The sequence below is a fragment of the Artibeus jamaicensis genome, unplaced genomic scaffold (genome assembly GCF_021234435.1).
Source record: "Artibeus jamaicensis isolate MK-2021 breed Jamaican fruit bat unplaced genomic scaffold, CSHL_Jam_final scaffold_916, whole genome shotgun sequence".
Taxonomy (NCBI): domain Eukaryota; kingdom Metazoa; phylum Chordata; class Mammalia; order Chiroptera; family Phyllostomidae; genus Artibeus; species Artibeus jamaicensis.
In genome coordinates this window covers 41,517,647-41,532,784 of record NW_026522059.1, presented here as the reverse complement: position 1 = coordinate 41,532,784, position 15,138 = coordinate 41,517,647, and the positions used below count along the sequence as shown (strand labels likewise).

Here is a 15,138-nt window from a genome sequence, read left to right as displayed (position 1 = left end):
CAGCGATGTATCAGCGCACCCCAGCTGGAGGAGCCTGCCGTCTGCATCTGCCCCATCGTGCCTCTGGTTCTTGACCAAACGCCTAAACACTAACAAAATGATAGGTCACTGTCTTTACCCTGTGTCTGTTTGTCTTGACTGGCTTTCACACTTCCACATTTATTTACCAGTGCTGTCTGTCCCCTGTCACATGCAGAGTAAGGTGTCTGTATTCTGCTCACAGCCCAACTGGCTCACTTTTTCCTGCACTGAGAATGGAGTTCTGTTGCCTGGGGGCTTGCTTCAGTCCCTGGAAATGGCAGGCACTTATGGGACATTAACTCTCCGGGCTGTCTCAAGGGTGCAGAGCGCTAGGACTGGAATGCACTCTGCTCCCTCTTGGTTATCCCAAAGGGAGAGGGGCCTACTTGCATGTGGCCTTACTTATCACAAAGGGGGGCAGCTCTTAGGGCCCCAGCTTTGCCTAGCTGTGGAGTACTTTCCCTTTGTCACTGGTATTAGTAACTTTTGATCCATCATAGGAAATGATTATACCATTTTAGGGACTATGAAAAAACGTACCCCAAAGTGTAGCCATTGACTAAGTAGCAATGAAATGGCTGTGTGTATACGGCTCATGAAGTTCAGTCTCATGACTGTACCAGTAGTTGGGTCAGGCACCACAGTCCTTCCTAGGAAGGAATGATGCCTCCAGTAGTGCAGCCGGCCACATGCGAGAGGGTCTGCCATGACCAGTGGTCATGGCACACGGAGACCTCAGTTGACATGTCACCTCACACACTGCCCCCAGAGCCTTGTCCATCTGCTCTGTTTTTCATGCTGCCACACGAAGCCCACAAGGCCTTTTCCAAAGCAAGAAAGCCTGGGTCCGAATGGGCCTCTCCAGAGAAGCGGTGGTTCCTGTCTTTTCCAGAATTCTCTTCTTGCACTTGTCATGGATGTCAACGAGATATGTGTAGTGAAATGGTGATCGAGAGCACCCCCCAAAAACAAGGCATCAGCATAAGTAAAAACTTCCTTTTGTCCCATTTCTAAGGAAAGTATTCTTTGATGTTAAAACTTAAGGCAGTGAACAGAAACCAAATTTTATGCTGTATATACAGTTTTAAATTTTATATTCACATCAAAAAATATTTATACTCTATGTTATGACAGGTTCTGGGAAGAAACGAGACATAAGAAGGAGCATAAAAAACACAGAGAAAAGCACATACACACACACACACACACACATCAGAAGTGACACAGACTTGGAGAAGCCATAGAAAGAGACAATGACAGGCCTATCAAGAGACGTGCTTTGAAATAACGTAACTGTCTCATTAGTAGATCAATTTTCCCTTCAGGGTAGGAATCCTCAGGTAACCGCCAACATATCTACAAATATCTGCAAAAAGAGAAAAACCTGAAAAAAGTGGTCTGAAGGATCCCCAAACTCAGACTCTTCTATTCAGACTCACTGATCAATCAAAACATCACTAAAAGAGTATCAACTAGATATTATGTGTCTCTGGATGGGGTGCAAGAAGAAGACACAGGACCACCTATGAAGTATCATGCCACAGAGTCAAGCCTGACCTTGAACTGGAAGTGTAGAAGAGATAAGAATAACAGGGTATGTTAAATCTCACCACAGAGAAGTGATCAGCCCAACCTAGAGCGTGGGAACTAGTGGAGCACAGGTGGAAATGAGAGAAGGGGAGCGTCACTGATCAAAAGAGATTTGAGAGATGTATTAGTCACACACAATATGTACACCTTGTTTGGACTCTGATTTCAACAAGCCGACTAGTGAGATGTCTTTAGACAACTGGAGAAATGTAAATATGGACTAGATAGTAAAGGCAATTAAGAAATTGTTGCCTATTTTGAGAGGTATGTTAATGAATGGGTAATAAATGAAAAAAAAATTCTCGTACTTTGAGCAGTAGTTCTCAAACTCTGCACTGTTAATTCTGGGCCCGATCTTTCTTTGTAGCGGGGGCTGCCCTGTGCACTTGGGAATATTTAACAGCATCGTTGCCTTCTACCCACTAAATGCCCCCGCACACACACCTGGCCAAATGATGATAACCAGATGGTAAATGTCCCCTGGTTAAGAATCACTGGTTAGAAAAATCACAGAGATGTGTTGATGAGTGAAGTGATATATAATGTCTAGGACTTGCTTTTAAATACTCTAGCAAAAAAATAGTTGTAGATCAATGAAACCTGATTAGCATAGTTTTTATTTCAGTTGAAGCTGGATGGTGAGTACATAGGGATTCATAATACTATTCTCTCTATTTCTATGTATGTTTGATTTTTAAATATCAAGCTGTTACTAAAACCTAAGGCCGGATTGCCAATAGGTTCATTTTAATGCCTTCTCTCAAAGTTGCTTCACTGTCTTCTTGGGAAACTCCTTGCAGGCGTATTTCCCAATGCCTGGAGTATACTCCAGAATTCCTACCTTGCATCATAGGAACACACCCAATCTACTTCACTGCTTTACCAACCCATGTTGCTAAAGCCCCAAGGCAGAAAATATGAGCTATAAACAGAGCAATGGATACCCAGAAGTTCCTCCAACCCTTCACCAATACTATACGTAACAAAGAGAGATACCTTCTCCTACTGCCTTATCTTTATTCTAGAAGAGGTTCGCCTGGTGGATGGATAAGTAAAGTTAAGGATTTTGAATCTTCCTGCTAACTAGATGGTGGAATAAATGTACGAAAATTCCACCACCCTAATCTCATCTTTTTATTGTTTAGTTCAAATCCCTGTTAATGGTGGTTGCCAGAGGGGAGGGGGATTAGGAGACGGGTGAAAATGGGAGGGGGGGGTTGGTGGAAAGGTGAAGGAATTAAGTACAAGTTGGTAGGTACAGAATAGTTATGGGGATATAAAGTACAACATAGGGAATATAGTCAATAATATTGTAATTATGTATGGTGTCTGATGGGTACTAGTTTTATCAGGGTGACCACTTGGTAAGTTACATAATGTCCAATCTCTGGGTATCGAAAACGAATGTAATATTGTATGTCAATTGTGATAAAAATATTTTTAAAAAGATGGTGCAGATATATTGCAAAATTTTTAAAAGGTAAAAAAAAAATTCTTTAAACTAAAACAAGCTGAAAGGGATGGACATTGGGATACATCTTCCAGAATATAGAGAAATAAAAGCTTGAGCAGATGGATAGGAAGACAGGGAGAGAATGAAGGACTCCAGCTCCTAAGGTGTGCAGGACGGAACAGAATTTACAGGGAGAGACACTACCAAAAGTGAAACTAGAAAGCTGAGCGTTTTGTCAACTATTTCAATTTATGACTAAAAGTCCATTCTATGCCACAGAGAGAGAGTTGTTGAACTGAGTTAATGGAAGACAATTGCTAGGTGGGGATATAGCATAAGTGTAAAACACAGTCTCTGAAGGTATGAGGCTCATAATTTAGTGGGAGGGAGGAGGTTGACTTCCCTGAGTGAAACAATCAGAGCACAATTAGTGGTGAAGCTGCATGCCATTAGCTCCACATGGGGTTCAGCTGTTGGGTAAGAGTTGCTGTGAGCAGGATGAGAAAGCAGAGCGGCTGAGGTCAAAGCCAAAGTCTTGACAGAGGAGAAGAAATGTCAACTGAACCTCAAAGATGAATAAGATTTAGACTGGCTAAGACTTTTCTCATGAGAGAAAAAGCAAGAGCAGAAGTATTCAATAAATATTTATTAAGTGCCAGTTGTGTGGCTGACAGAGCATTGTAGTTTGTATCATGCAAAGGCTATTTCCTGGTACAAAGTCAGGAATATGCACAGGATCTTTGTTAAACGTGTGGGGACAAGAATGACTGGGGCTGACAGTGTGTGTTTCAGAGAAACTGAACCTGTAGGATGTGTAAAGAGAAAGGGAGGGAGGAAGACAGACAGACAAAAAGTGATTGCAGAGACTGGCAAGTCTGAAACCAGCACGGAAAGTCAGCAGACTAGAGACCCACAGAAGAGCTCGTGCTGGTGTCCTGAGTACCAAGGCAGAATTTCTTCTTCTTCAAGTGACCTCAGTTTTTGCTCTGAAGGCCTTCAACTGATTGAATAAAACCCACTTGCGTTATGGTGGGAATCTGCTTTATTCAAAGTCTACTGATTTAAAAGTTAATGGTATCTAACAAAACACCTTCACAGTGACATCAAGACTGGTGTTTGACCAGATATCTGGGTTCTGTGGTCCAGCCGAGCTGACACATAAAATGAACCATCACGGGATGGGATGTACGTAGGGATCAATGGTTAGGTGGTGGGAAAGCCAGACCAGGACGTTTCTTGAGCAGCGAACCAACATGATGCTGTAGGAAGATTAGGCTAAGGCTGTATCTTAGTGGACTGGATACATAATACTACTCTGTCATCTTTACCTCACAGCAACCAAAGGCAGTACCTTCACAACACTCCTCAGTTGCTGTGTGGTTGGCATGTTGAACCCGAGAAACCTGTCCTCCATTCTGAAGTTCACACCCGTGTGCCACGCCCTGCTCTGAGAAGCAGGAAGCCCTGCTTTTTAGCTTCCTTGTTGCTACAGCCCTATACGCAGATGGTAAAGGCAAACCCAAAAGCTGTTTTGCATTTTGAAGCAGCTGTATGATTAGAAAGGATATTTCATTGTCAGTTTTGAAGTTCTTTAAAGCAATACCTATTATCTGTTTTAGGTCGAAATAAGTAATGACACTGACTCTGAAATGCGGCTGCTGAACTTGACTTAGGAAGCAAAGCACCGTTGACAGCTCCTCTCAGCATCATGTCTCACTTTCTCCCAGAGGATGGACTGCGCTTCCCTGCTTTCCCACCGATCACGGAGTTCTTCGGTCACGGCCTATGTATTATTAGCATTGTGCACTAGATGAGTTGTAGGTGCTTGGGTGGGTATTTTTTTAGTCTTTTTTTCTTATATGAATACTTGTAAATTGTAAAAAAAATGGTTTTTAATTTTTTAACAGTATTTAACATGAGGCATGCAAAATGAAAAAAAATGCTGTGAAAACCTACAGAGAATTCTGTGAGAAATGCCGGTTTGTGTTGTGGAGGTGTTAAGTCAGGGCTGGTGACAGCCGCGGTTGTCCTAGGCCTGATGGACTTGGCATTAGCAGACGCTACTCGGGGTTGGCAGACAGGAAGTGAGATGCCGTCGCAGATGAAAATGGGTACAAATAGTGAATCCAGCTTTCAGACTGAATGTAGATCCTATTTTTCAACACCACAAGACAAGCATGAAGTTCCCCTTTGTTCTAGACTTCCCCAAACCCAGAATAATATTATGGCAATCGAAAATTTCAGATTTTTGCATGATACCCTGTTCTTCCTGTGTTCTAAAAATATTTGTTATGGGTGTGTGGAAGAGTGAAATGATAGTTAAACACCTTTCCCCCTTTGGAGGGAATATGAGTATCTCTGAGGATCACATTTTCCACTTTTTATCCCAGTCCTGACACTGGCGCAGGCCCCACACTGACAGCCTGTGGGCATTCGGGACAGAAATCACAACCGTAACTCTGTAATCAGCCATGATGCTCTGCAGATGGTCAAAAGGAACATTAAAATGGTGTGGAATTATCTACAAATACCTCTCAAGGAAATACTTATATTTGTTCTGCACCAGCTTTTCTTTCTCCTACCCCATCCCCCAAACCGAGAAATTAGTTATTAGAAACATAATTTCCCATGAGGGAAAATATATGTTGAAAGTACACCCCAGTTTTTTCCTATCCATGTCTTTCAACTACTGTTTTCCATGCCCAAATAAGTTTTGCTCCCTTTGTGTGAACACTAAGACGAGGCCTCCTGTAGGCCCCGGAAGGGGTATATGTGCACTATTTAATCCGGAAGTTGTTAACCTGGCCTATATATTTCTAAGACAGTCTATACGCCATCTAAAACTGTATGCAAATTTTTGTGTATGTAGAGTTTTCTTTTTTCTTCTTTTTTGTGGAGTCCATATATTTCATGAGACTCCGTAAGAATCAGAACTTATGGAACAAATTCTTTCCTGGTCCCTCCAAGTTCATGACAACCACGGTGGGCTTTGGGGAGGCCTCTGGACAGTGGCCCTGCAGTCCACTGACTCCCATTGAATCCCTCCACTTTTCATGCTACTGGATAGCCTCCAATCCGAAGTGAAGAGGAGCTAGCAGGGCCCTGAGAGATGGTCCAATCTAGGTCGTCGCTGTGCAGTGGAGGAAGCTGAAGCCTAGGGAACTTTGGGGGCTTGTCCAGGGTTCTGCACGTCTGCAGAGGAGCAAGAGCTATGGCCAAAGGAAAGAGAACTTGGAAGACACACAGTGGGGTTTGGGTCCCAGGTCCACCGCTGTGGGCTTGGGCAGCGTGGGACACCTCAGCCCTGGAGCTTTCCTCATCTGTAAAGTGACACTATAATGCCTACCTCCCAAGGTTGAGGTGACTGTTAGATGAGAATGTACGAAATACCCTGTAAACTGTGAAGTGATCACAACCGGAAGAGGCAGTCATTATCATAATGCCGTAATGGTAGGCTGGACCCTGTCTGGAGTCTTGCTACATGCCCAAGTGCTGTGCAAAGCCCATGGAAATGCCAAACTCTTCCAGGTCTTCTACAAAGTTGCTTGAAAAATTTGCCCATGTCTGAGCGATTAGAAATAGTAAAGAGTACAAATTGCACTTCTTAATTAAAAAATAACTTGGATATTCAAATTCCAAGATTAATACATATTATTATTGTGGAGAAAGCTAATAGAACATCAAAAACATAGAAAAATCAGTCAGAAGAATAAAATTAATACTTAAATATCCTACGCTGTTATTTTATTATGCCCTCCACCCACAAACAAGACCTAGTTCTCATTTCACGAACTAGTGCCATACAAATGTTGTTGCTGTTCTGTCTTCCTGTAAACTTGCACATTCCTCTAAGATGCACCGGGGAGTCATAGAGCCTGTCTAAGTGCAGGCAGGAGACTGGAAAAGGAATCCTTCCATTTGTGAGTTTTCTATGGAAATTCAACACAGGCAGTGCTTAAGATGGTGTGTGTATTTTGGTCTTTAATACTTAATATAACTTGAATAATTAAGTTATAACTGTTTCGATCCCCAATTTCAGGAATCCATAATGGTAATTCTGAACTTCCAAATCATTTGCCACTCATCAGAAACAAGTTAGGTAGACCTCCCTCCCCCTCTCTGGTCCTCTTTTCTCCCCAACACCTCTCCTCATCCAGGCTACTCCTTAGAGGTCCTGCTTACTTAAGACAAAAGAATGAAAAGAATGTAGCATTGTACAGTCACACACCGCAGGTCCCCCCTGGGTCTGGGGGATTCTGACCCAGTACTGGCACATGTCACAAGGCTCCCTTCAGAATGAGTGTCTCCAGTTCTTGCAGCTTTTGCCTGTGTTCCAGGGAATCCACTCTACACTGTACCTCATGCGGCAGGGCTTTCAACAAAGACACGTTCCCTACATCCATGTTCTCATCCTATGGAAGTGTGCGTGTGGTCATAGGAAGGGAAAATGAGCACGTCCCCTAGCCTGTACTCATTTGTCAGAACCTCTCAGCATCCTGAGACAGGCACCTTCACACTCACATGCTCTCCTCCAAAGTGGTCCTGGTAAAGCTGAAGACAGGACATGCACTACCCAGGAACCCCTAGGACTGGCTGGAGTGCAGAAGGGAAAAATTAGAACTGTTTTCTTTGCTCTTTGAACCTTCTTGGCTTCGTGTCTTATAAACCTTGGCCAACTGTGCCCCAGGCCGTGTCTTCCATCTTGTGTCAATGCCCTGTCTTTTCTTAAAGTGTCTCCCGCTGACACTGTGTGGAGCCACAAGCAGCTGGCTGCTCTCCAGTTTACCTCACATCTATTTCCGCTTCCAGTCATGTTTTAAAGAAGCAAAAGTTAAGCAGGAGAGTCACAGGGGAAGAGGTTGGCTAGAGAATTCCCAGGGGGTAAGGGGTGGGTTATAGTCTACATCAGAGAAATCTCGAACATCTCTTTTTGAAAAAACTCAGAAGTTAGCGTGCCCCCAAGTATCTCAGGCTTCCACCTGCCATGCAATATGAGCATACGTGTTCCTGAAACAAAAGCATATGTTCGTACCACTCTAAATCTGAGAGGCTGTTGGCTCACTTGTTTTGAAGATTACTTGACATCTTGCCCTAGCAAAATATTGACTTCTTTCTTTTTTTTTTTTACTTCAGAAAAACAAGCCCTGCTATTTTCTAAATAGGGGAGGCAGACAGCTTCAAGAGGCCGGATATAACAAAATATAGCAAGGCTGCCATCTGTCTCACTTAATGAACGGGACACTCATGATTGAGAGGAATTTGTCTTCATTAGAATCAGCTAAAATGTAGGTTGCAAAGCTGAGGAAAACTATCATGACTCTGCTGGATTGATTATCAAATAGAGACTAAAATTGCTCTTTTCAACCTTTGCAAATTAGAAAGGAATCTTGCCAAGAATTAACACATCTTCATTTCAGACCTAATGTAAAAAATTATAGTATCCTAAAATATGGACTCACTATGAAATGAATATTCTGGCTAATTACTTCTTAAAGCAAACACTAATTTATCATTTCTGATTTACCTTAGTGAGTAACTAGGCGAATCCTTACAGTTGATTACAATTCAAATGTTCTAACTTGATATTTTAGCCCAAGGTAGGAGTAACTGTTTTCAAAGGATCACTTAATTAAGTAAGAAAAATACAAATAACTGATCTTTTTAAACTTAGAAACTTTGAATATCTGTATTTTTTTCACACTTCCTTCCCATGGAAGTCATCTGTAATTTCTGCTGGATAGAAGGTCTGTGGCAGTAGCTGTAAACCCTGTGCAGATGTTCATGATAAACAGGCCCACAGCTGAAGGGTGTTGTGCCCGGAAAGGAGAACTAACAAAGAAAAATACTGCTCGTGTAGTGGTACAAGGTGCAGTGCAGGAAGAGAGCAGATCTATTTTAAATATTAGAATGCACTTATTGGAAGGAGTGCTCCAAAAAACAGAACTCTCAAAAATTGTACAGTTTGTGGGTAGCATCTCTCTTTACATCCTGAAAAAACTTTATAGTGGGCTAAGAAAAAAATGTCATTTTTAATAGATGGATAAAACTGATGAAAGAAAGAAGGAAGGAAGGAAGGAAGGAAGGAAGGAAGGAAGGAAGGAAGGAAGGAAGGAAGGAAGGAAGGAAGGGAGGGAGGGAGGAAGGAAGAGAAAGAGAGAGAAATGGCAGTGGTTTAAATAAGATAGAGAGGTCTCTATCTCTTCATATTTCAAAATTCTGGAGATAGTCAGTAAAGAGCTGAACTTGGGCTCCCTGGAGACAGGGACCCAGGCTCCCTCCCTCTAGTTGCTTCGTTGTGTCCTGACATTCCCAAAGTCATAACGAGTCAACATGGCTGCCAAAGTTCCAGCCGTTGCTTTTGTATTCCAGGCAAAAAGGAGAAAAAGGTCACAGAAGGGCCCTTCTTTCATTTAAGGCCATGTCTCAGAAGTTGCACACACTATTTTTGTTTATATCTCATTAGCACAAATTTGTTCCACCTCAAATTTAGCTGCAAGGAAAGTTCAGAATTATAGTCTTCACTGTGGGGGCCATCGGCCCATCTAAAAGTTAGGGGCTTTGTTTCTCAGTAAGAATAGGAAATGTAGATTAAAAAATGCTTCGCAGTTTTTGCCACATACTTCAAACTAGTTGACGTGAATTTTGGAATATTTTCACCTACTTCAATTATAATACATTATAGAAAAATACATATATTTTTCAATACTGTGAAGAATTAGTCATTGACCTTGTGAAATGAGAATTTCTAGCCTTTTTTCTTAGAAAGAAAGAATTATGATGCAAGATCTTTCTATGTTTCTGTAATCCTTCAGAGAATCTTTTAGCTTTCCCTTACTTAAAATTAAATTTTAAACTCAAGAGCCAATAGAATTGGCTCTCACTGTTCTGCTACAAAAATAAGTCCTTCCATGGTCATAACTCTTTAACTATTTTATCTCGGCAGCACCTTTTTTTCTGAATTGATAAGTAGTGTCAGTATGTCCTTTTTTATGCAACTCACCAAATGTGCAGCGGGCACAGATGCCTGGAGGTTGGGGCAGGACAGAGCGGTGAGAAAATCGTGTGATCCCGCCTTCCTGTCGCTTTCCCTCCGTAAACATTGGGCCTATGTTTCCCATCACCTGTTCTTCTTCAAAAATACAATGTTAGAGTGGAATGAGTATTTTAAACCTCCGATACATAGCCTGCTTCTCTAAGAAAAACTTCAATTGAGGGAAATCATGAAATCTTTTTGTAATCAGGTTTTATCATATATTCTTCCTAGGTTGTGTGTGTGTGTGTGTGTGTGTGTGTGTGTGTGTGTGTGTGATAGTGAGAGAGACACACAGTCAGAGGGGGGCAGAGACAAAGAATCAGAGAACCGCAGAGAAACAGAGAAATCTCGAAACCTTCCAAGCACTACTTATTTAAAACATCCCAGGGAGGGATTTCAATCACCGGAAAGTGTTGATTACATTCTCCCAATACCTCTGCCTGCAAATCTGGCCACTGTCACTGAGACTGAGATAAGACTGACTGACTTATCCATGTGTGCACACGTGTGCATGCACTTCTACCCTGGGATGTGCCCTTTCCAAACAATCACTTTGTTAAAGAGTGCCACACACCCATTTCTCGACACGATAAGTAATATAAGGTTATTTGGGGGAAGGAAAGGTAAAAGAAATACGATGCCTAGGGCCACGTGCTGTTTCTCTGCTGGGTCGAATGGCGGAGTTGAAAAGGACCTCAGCAATTCCTTTGCTTAGTTGGCGTAGGGGAGACAACTGAGGCTGGTGGTCCTGCAGGGGCCTGCCCATGTCCCATTGGCTCTGCTAGGCAAGCCTTCAGTCCAGCCTTCTTTCCTCTACATCAGCCGTCACAAGTTCCAGCTGAACCAGGGGCTGGCCGTTAACTGCAGTTCGATGCTTTCTTCACCTGGGCTCCGGGCCCTGGTTATCAAGGCCTGGGATGCCTGACCAGGACACCTGCCGTTGGCTCCTCCTTTCACGCTTGGATCTGAGCATCAGGGGGTTGTGTACTCCTCTTCCGGTGGGCATTTGTCATGCCATGTTGTCTTCTGGGGCAAATGAGAAAGCCCGGACCTCAGATGACTGCTCCTTGCTTCCTTCCCAAAAGGCACAACAGCTCAACCTTGCCTGCCTTCCTCTGTCTTTACTCATGGTTTAGACATTATCCTTCTGCCCACCTCAAGCCTTCTCATGATTCTTTGTCAACCAGCAGAGAGACTGTTTACTTTCAACTGCTGGGTGCCAGTCTTTCCAAAGACTTTTGTTTCTGAGAAAGTGATTTCACAAATGATTGTCAAAAGTAACTTTTTAACTGCCTCCCATATTTCATTTCTTTGAAACCTCTTTTTTAAAGAGAATTGATCCCTTCCCTCTCTGGCTTTTTAAATCTATTCTAAACCTTAAAGGGCAGTTGTTGACTGCAGTTTTACAAAAGAGTTCACTTGGGTCCTTGTGTAAAGTGAGACCAAGAGCCCAGGGAGTGCAGTGTGTCTGGTTACCTTCAGATCCTGTAATACAAATGGAGTGTTGCGTGCGGATGTCAGTCAGCTTCCCGATTCCTTCCACAGAACTTGCGTTGTGCAGCTGCCTGTTTGTCCAGCCAAGCTGTTTACTGGTGTACAATGTCACGTTGGACCCATTCATTCAACCAGCAGCTATACTTGTGTATCTAAGTTCTTCTATGGCTTTTCATTTTTGCCACCATTCTAAACAAGAAAAATAGTTTCCTGTGCAAGACATTTCTAGGCGGAATAGAATGTGTATAGTACCAAGTCAAGTGATTTTAAAGAGTGGAATTTGGGGCAATTCATGTGGCATGCTTAACTTGTTTTTATAGAGCAAACGTACTCATTAAGTCCATTTTGTTTATTATTTTCGTACCACTTGTTTAGTGTGGTGAATTTTTTTTTAAAGTCAGTTGGTTGATCTTTGGATTTTTTAACATCGCAGGGAAAGTCATTGATTATGAAACTCAAATATCTGAAGTTCACCCAGAAAGCAAAATCACTCCGCCCCTGGTGGAGTTCTCTTTGTGCTCCTAGGCCCGCAAAGTCTTTGGTCTAACGTCTCTGAACTTGGGTCACGTTGGTCCCTTTAATCTCTGTCAAAAGGACATTTAGGGGGAGGCCTCAGAAGGTGAACTCCTGATCTTGTTTGATTCTTTCCTTAGTTTCAGGGCCCACAGCCACCCACCCTCCTCGGTTTCATTCTGTCTGAACTTCACATTTCTGTATCTAGAAATACGGGACTGCGTGACAATTACAACCTCTTTAAGAAACGGAGCTTTCATCAAAGGTTCCCCGAAAATCTAAGCCGCCCTGTGAACAACGCTGGCAGCGTGGAATATTATGAGCATCAGCGATGACTGCACTAAGTCGAGGTCTTATTTTTTTTAAAGACATAGATATCCCAATTTTATCCTGCGTAACTCGAAGGGAATTCGGTGTTAACATTTCAAAATGCTTGTAAGTCCTTAGGGGGAAATCTGAAATGAAAGGTACTAATTTACAAATCAGTTCCTAAAGCAAAATGCCTGCCTTGGACCAAGTTATTTCTCATCCTGTGCTAGAAATGCAAAGGTGAGAACTCCCACTGAGACCTTCTGATCCGAAAACCCTGAGGAATCTCTTCCCTTGTCAGTAAAAAAGGCAAAAAAAAAAAAAAGTTTTCTCAGTTGTGCTTACCTTTGCAATTTTTCTGAGACCCCCTGCGTGTGACAAGGACAAGGCACAAAACAGGTCTCTGACCATCCCAATCAGTTTTATAAAATCCACACTCAAACGCCTGAGCTGTTTTTCCCCATAGAAAAGTTTTTCCTTTATTTTAGTCCTGCTTACTGTTAATTTATTCACGCTTCTAATTATCTTAAAAACATAGTCGTCAATCCCATGACACATTACAAGCAGAAAATTAGAAAAGCAGGTAATGTTATACTGTAAGCAAAGTACAGGCCGTAACTGAACACACTCAAACTAAAAGAACAGAAATAGAAAACTAGTAGAACGCTCTACCGCACAGTTGTCCAGGGACATTTAAGGTGAGAATGAATATCCTTAGAGTCTGTGGGCAACACTGTGTTGCTTGAAAGGAAAGCATTTTATTCATCTTCTGGTGAATCCAGATTATCAATAAAAACACTTATTGTGAATTAGGAACAGGAACCCCTCACTCAAGATACTTTTCTTTCATCTGCCCCAAAATTATGTTAATTATTGATTTTTATTTAAATAAGATACTTTTATCTATGAAAACTTTTCTATGGTACAAATAACCATATGAACCTTCAGTGTGTACAATTTGAATAGGAACCCTTTTATTTTCTTTAAATTTGTTTTACTGTTTTCAATTACAGTTACGTCCATTCCCCCCCCCCGCCATTACTCTCCTCTGCCCTACCTACCCCCCACCTTCCACTTTTAATCCACTCCCCACTTTGGCTTTGTCCATGGATCCTTTATACATGTTTCTTGATGACCCTTCCACTTCTTTCCCCCATTATTCCTCTCCTCCCTCCCCTCTGGTTACTATAATTTGTTCCTTATTTCCTTTATGTCTTTGGTTCTCTGTTGCTTACTTGTTTGTTTTGTTGATTAGGTGCCACTTATAGGTGAGATTATGTGGTATTTGTCTTTCACCACCTGGCTTATTTCACTTAGCATAATGCTCTCCAGTTCCATCCATGCTGTCTCAAAGGGTAGAAGCTCCTTTTTTTGTCTGCTGCATAAAATTCCATTAAGTAAATGTACCACAGTCTTTTAATCCACTCATTTACTGATGGACACTTAGGCTGTTTGCAGCACTTGGCTACTGTAAATGCTGCTGCTATGAACATCGGGGTGCATAGGTTCTTCTGAATTGTGAATGGGAAACCTTTAATGTGGCATAGCTGTGCCCACATAACCTGCACAACATCCTGTGGTCCTGTGAGCAATATGGAAATCTCTCCATCCTAAATCGTTAAAATAAAGATGCGTAGATATTTAAAAGGTTAAAGTATCAATAATACCAAAGATATTCCTTGAATGTTCTGAATAGGAGACATGTTCAAGTGAGAAACTATCTCTGGAAGGAATTAGATTAGATTTTCAAGACCAAGGGCCTTGGCATTTTTCTCTGGAATGTTCCCCTATGATAACTTTTTCTTCACCTTTTTGTTGCCATCTTTTCTCTTCTGGTAGAATGCTCTGATGTTTTTCAGTTGCAAAAACATCAAAGCCCTGGGATATCTCACAGCAAAGGAAAGCCTTTGCAGAAAGCGTGAGTGCCGGATGCCTTTTCCTTGGGAAGTGGTTACCCCCTGCCTGCGTTTACCAAAACGAACTTCTTCCCTGGTGCATTCTTGGCCTATTATCACTGTAGAAAGGGGAATCTTCTCGCTTCAGAGTAGCAGCTTATATCACATTGGGATACATAGTTTCTTCTTCATTCATGGCTAAGTCTGATTTGCTATTTGGTGTGTACAACGGACAATACCCAGAAGATGCTAACCAGTCTTGAAGTCTCTCTGAAGCTAGTTACCATAGTATCATTGATAAAGGAGCTTTGTGGGTGAGACAGGGTTAGAGGACTTCCTTCAAGCCATACCATGTGCCAGCGTCCATTGGTTGCAAGCTATGGTTGCTGCTCCTTTTTTCAATACACCCCTGCTGAGAGCTGGCTGTGTGTGAGGCACTGTGCAGGCACTAGAGATGCAAAGCAAAGCCATGTGTGAGAGTTTATCCACACAAAGGTCACAGTCCGGTTGTGAAGAAGAGTTGCTCCTAAACCAATGCCACCTAGTGCTCTGCACAGCTGGGCCCTGATGGGAGGTGCTGGGCTTTCATTCTTCCAAATTCTGAGTCCCAGCAACCCCAAGAGGATGAAGAGCCCATTGACAACTCCCTCCGCCTCCCTATGCACTCAACAAACCCCTAGTGAGCATCCACTTTGTGCAAGAAGCTAGGTAAGTGACGAAAACAGATCAAATATATATCTTTGCCTTGGGAAAGTTACAAAAGCAATCCTAGTAGCGTTCCGGTGGTCTATAAACTACTTCCCTTAACTTCAACCTCTGGATACCACGCC

General features: G+C 42.3%; 1 protein-coding gene across 2 annotated transcripts in view; it reads left to right on the top strand.

The window, feature by feature from the left end:
• Positions 1-7,331, top strand: part of NKAIN3 (sodium/potassium transporting ATPase interacting 3) — a 536,135-nt gene extending 528,804 nt beyond the window's left edge. For both annotated transcript variants that reach the window (XM_053661236.1, XM_053661235.1), the window contains one exon: positions 4,684-7,331. In XM_053661236.1, coding sequence (XP_053517211.1) covers positions 4,684-4,697 — 14 coding nt within the window. In that variant the 3' untranslated portion in view covers positions 4,698-7,331. The remainder of the gene's footprint in view (positions 1-4,683) is intronic.
• Positions 7,332-15,138: the final 7,807 nt, after the last annotated feature.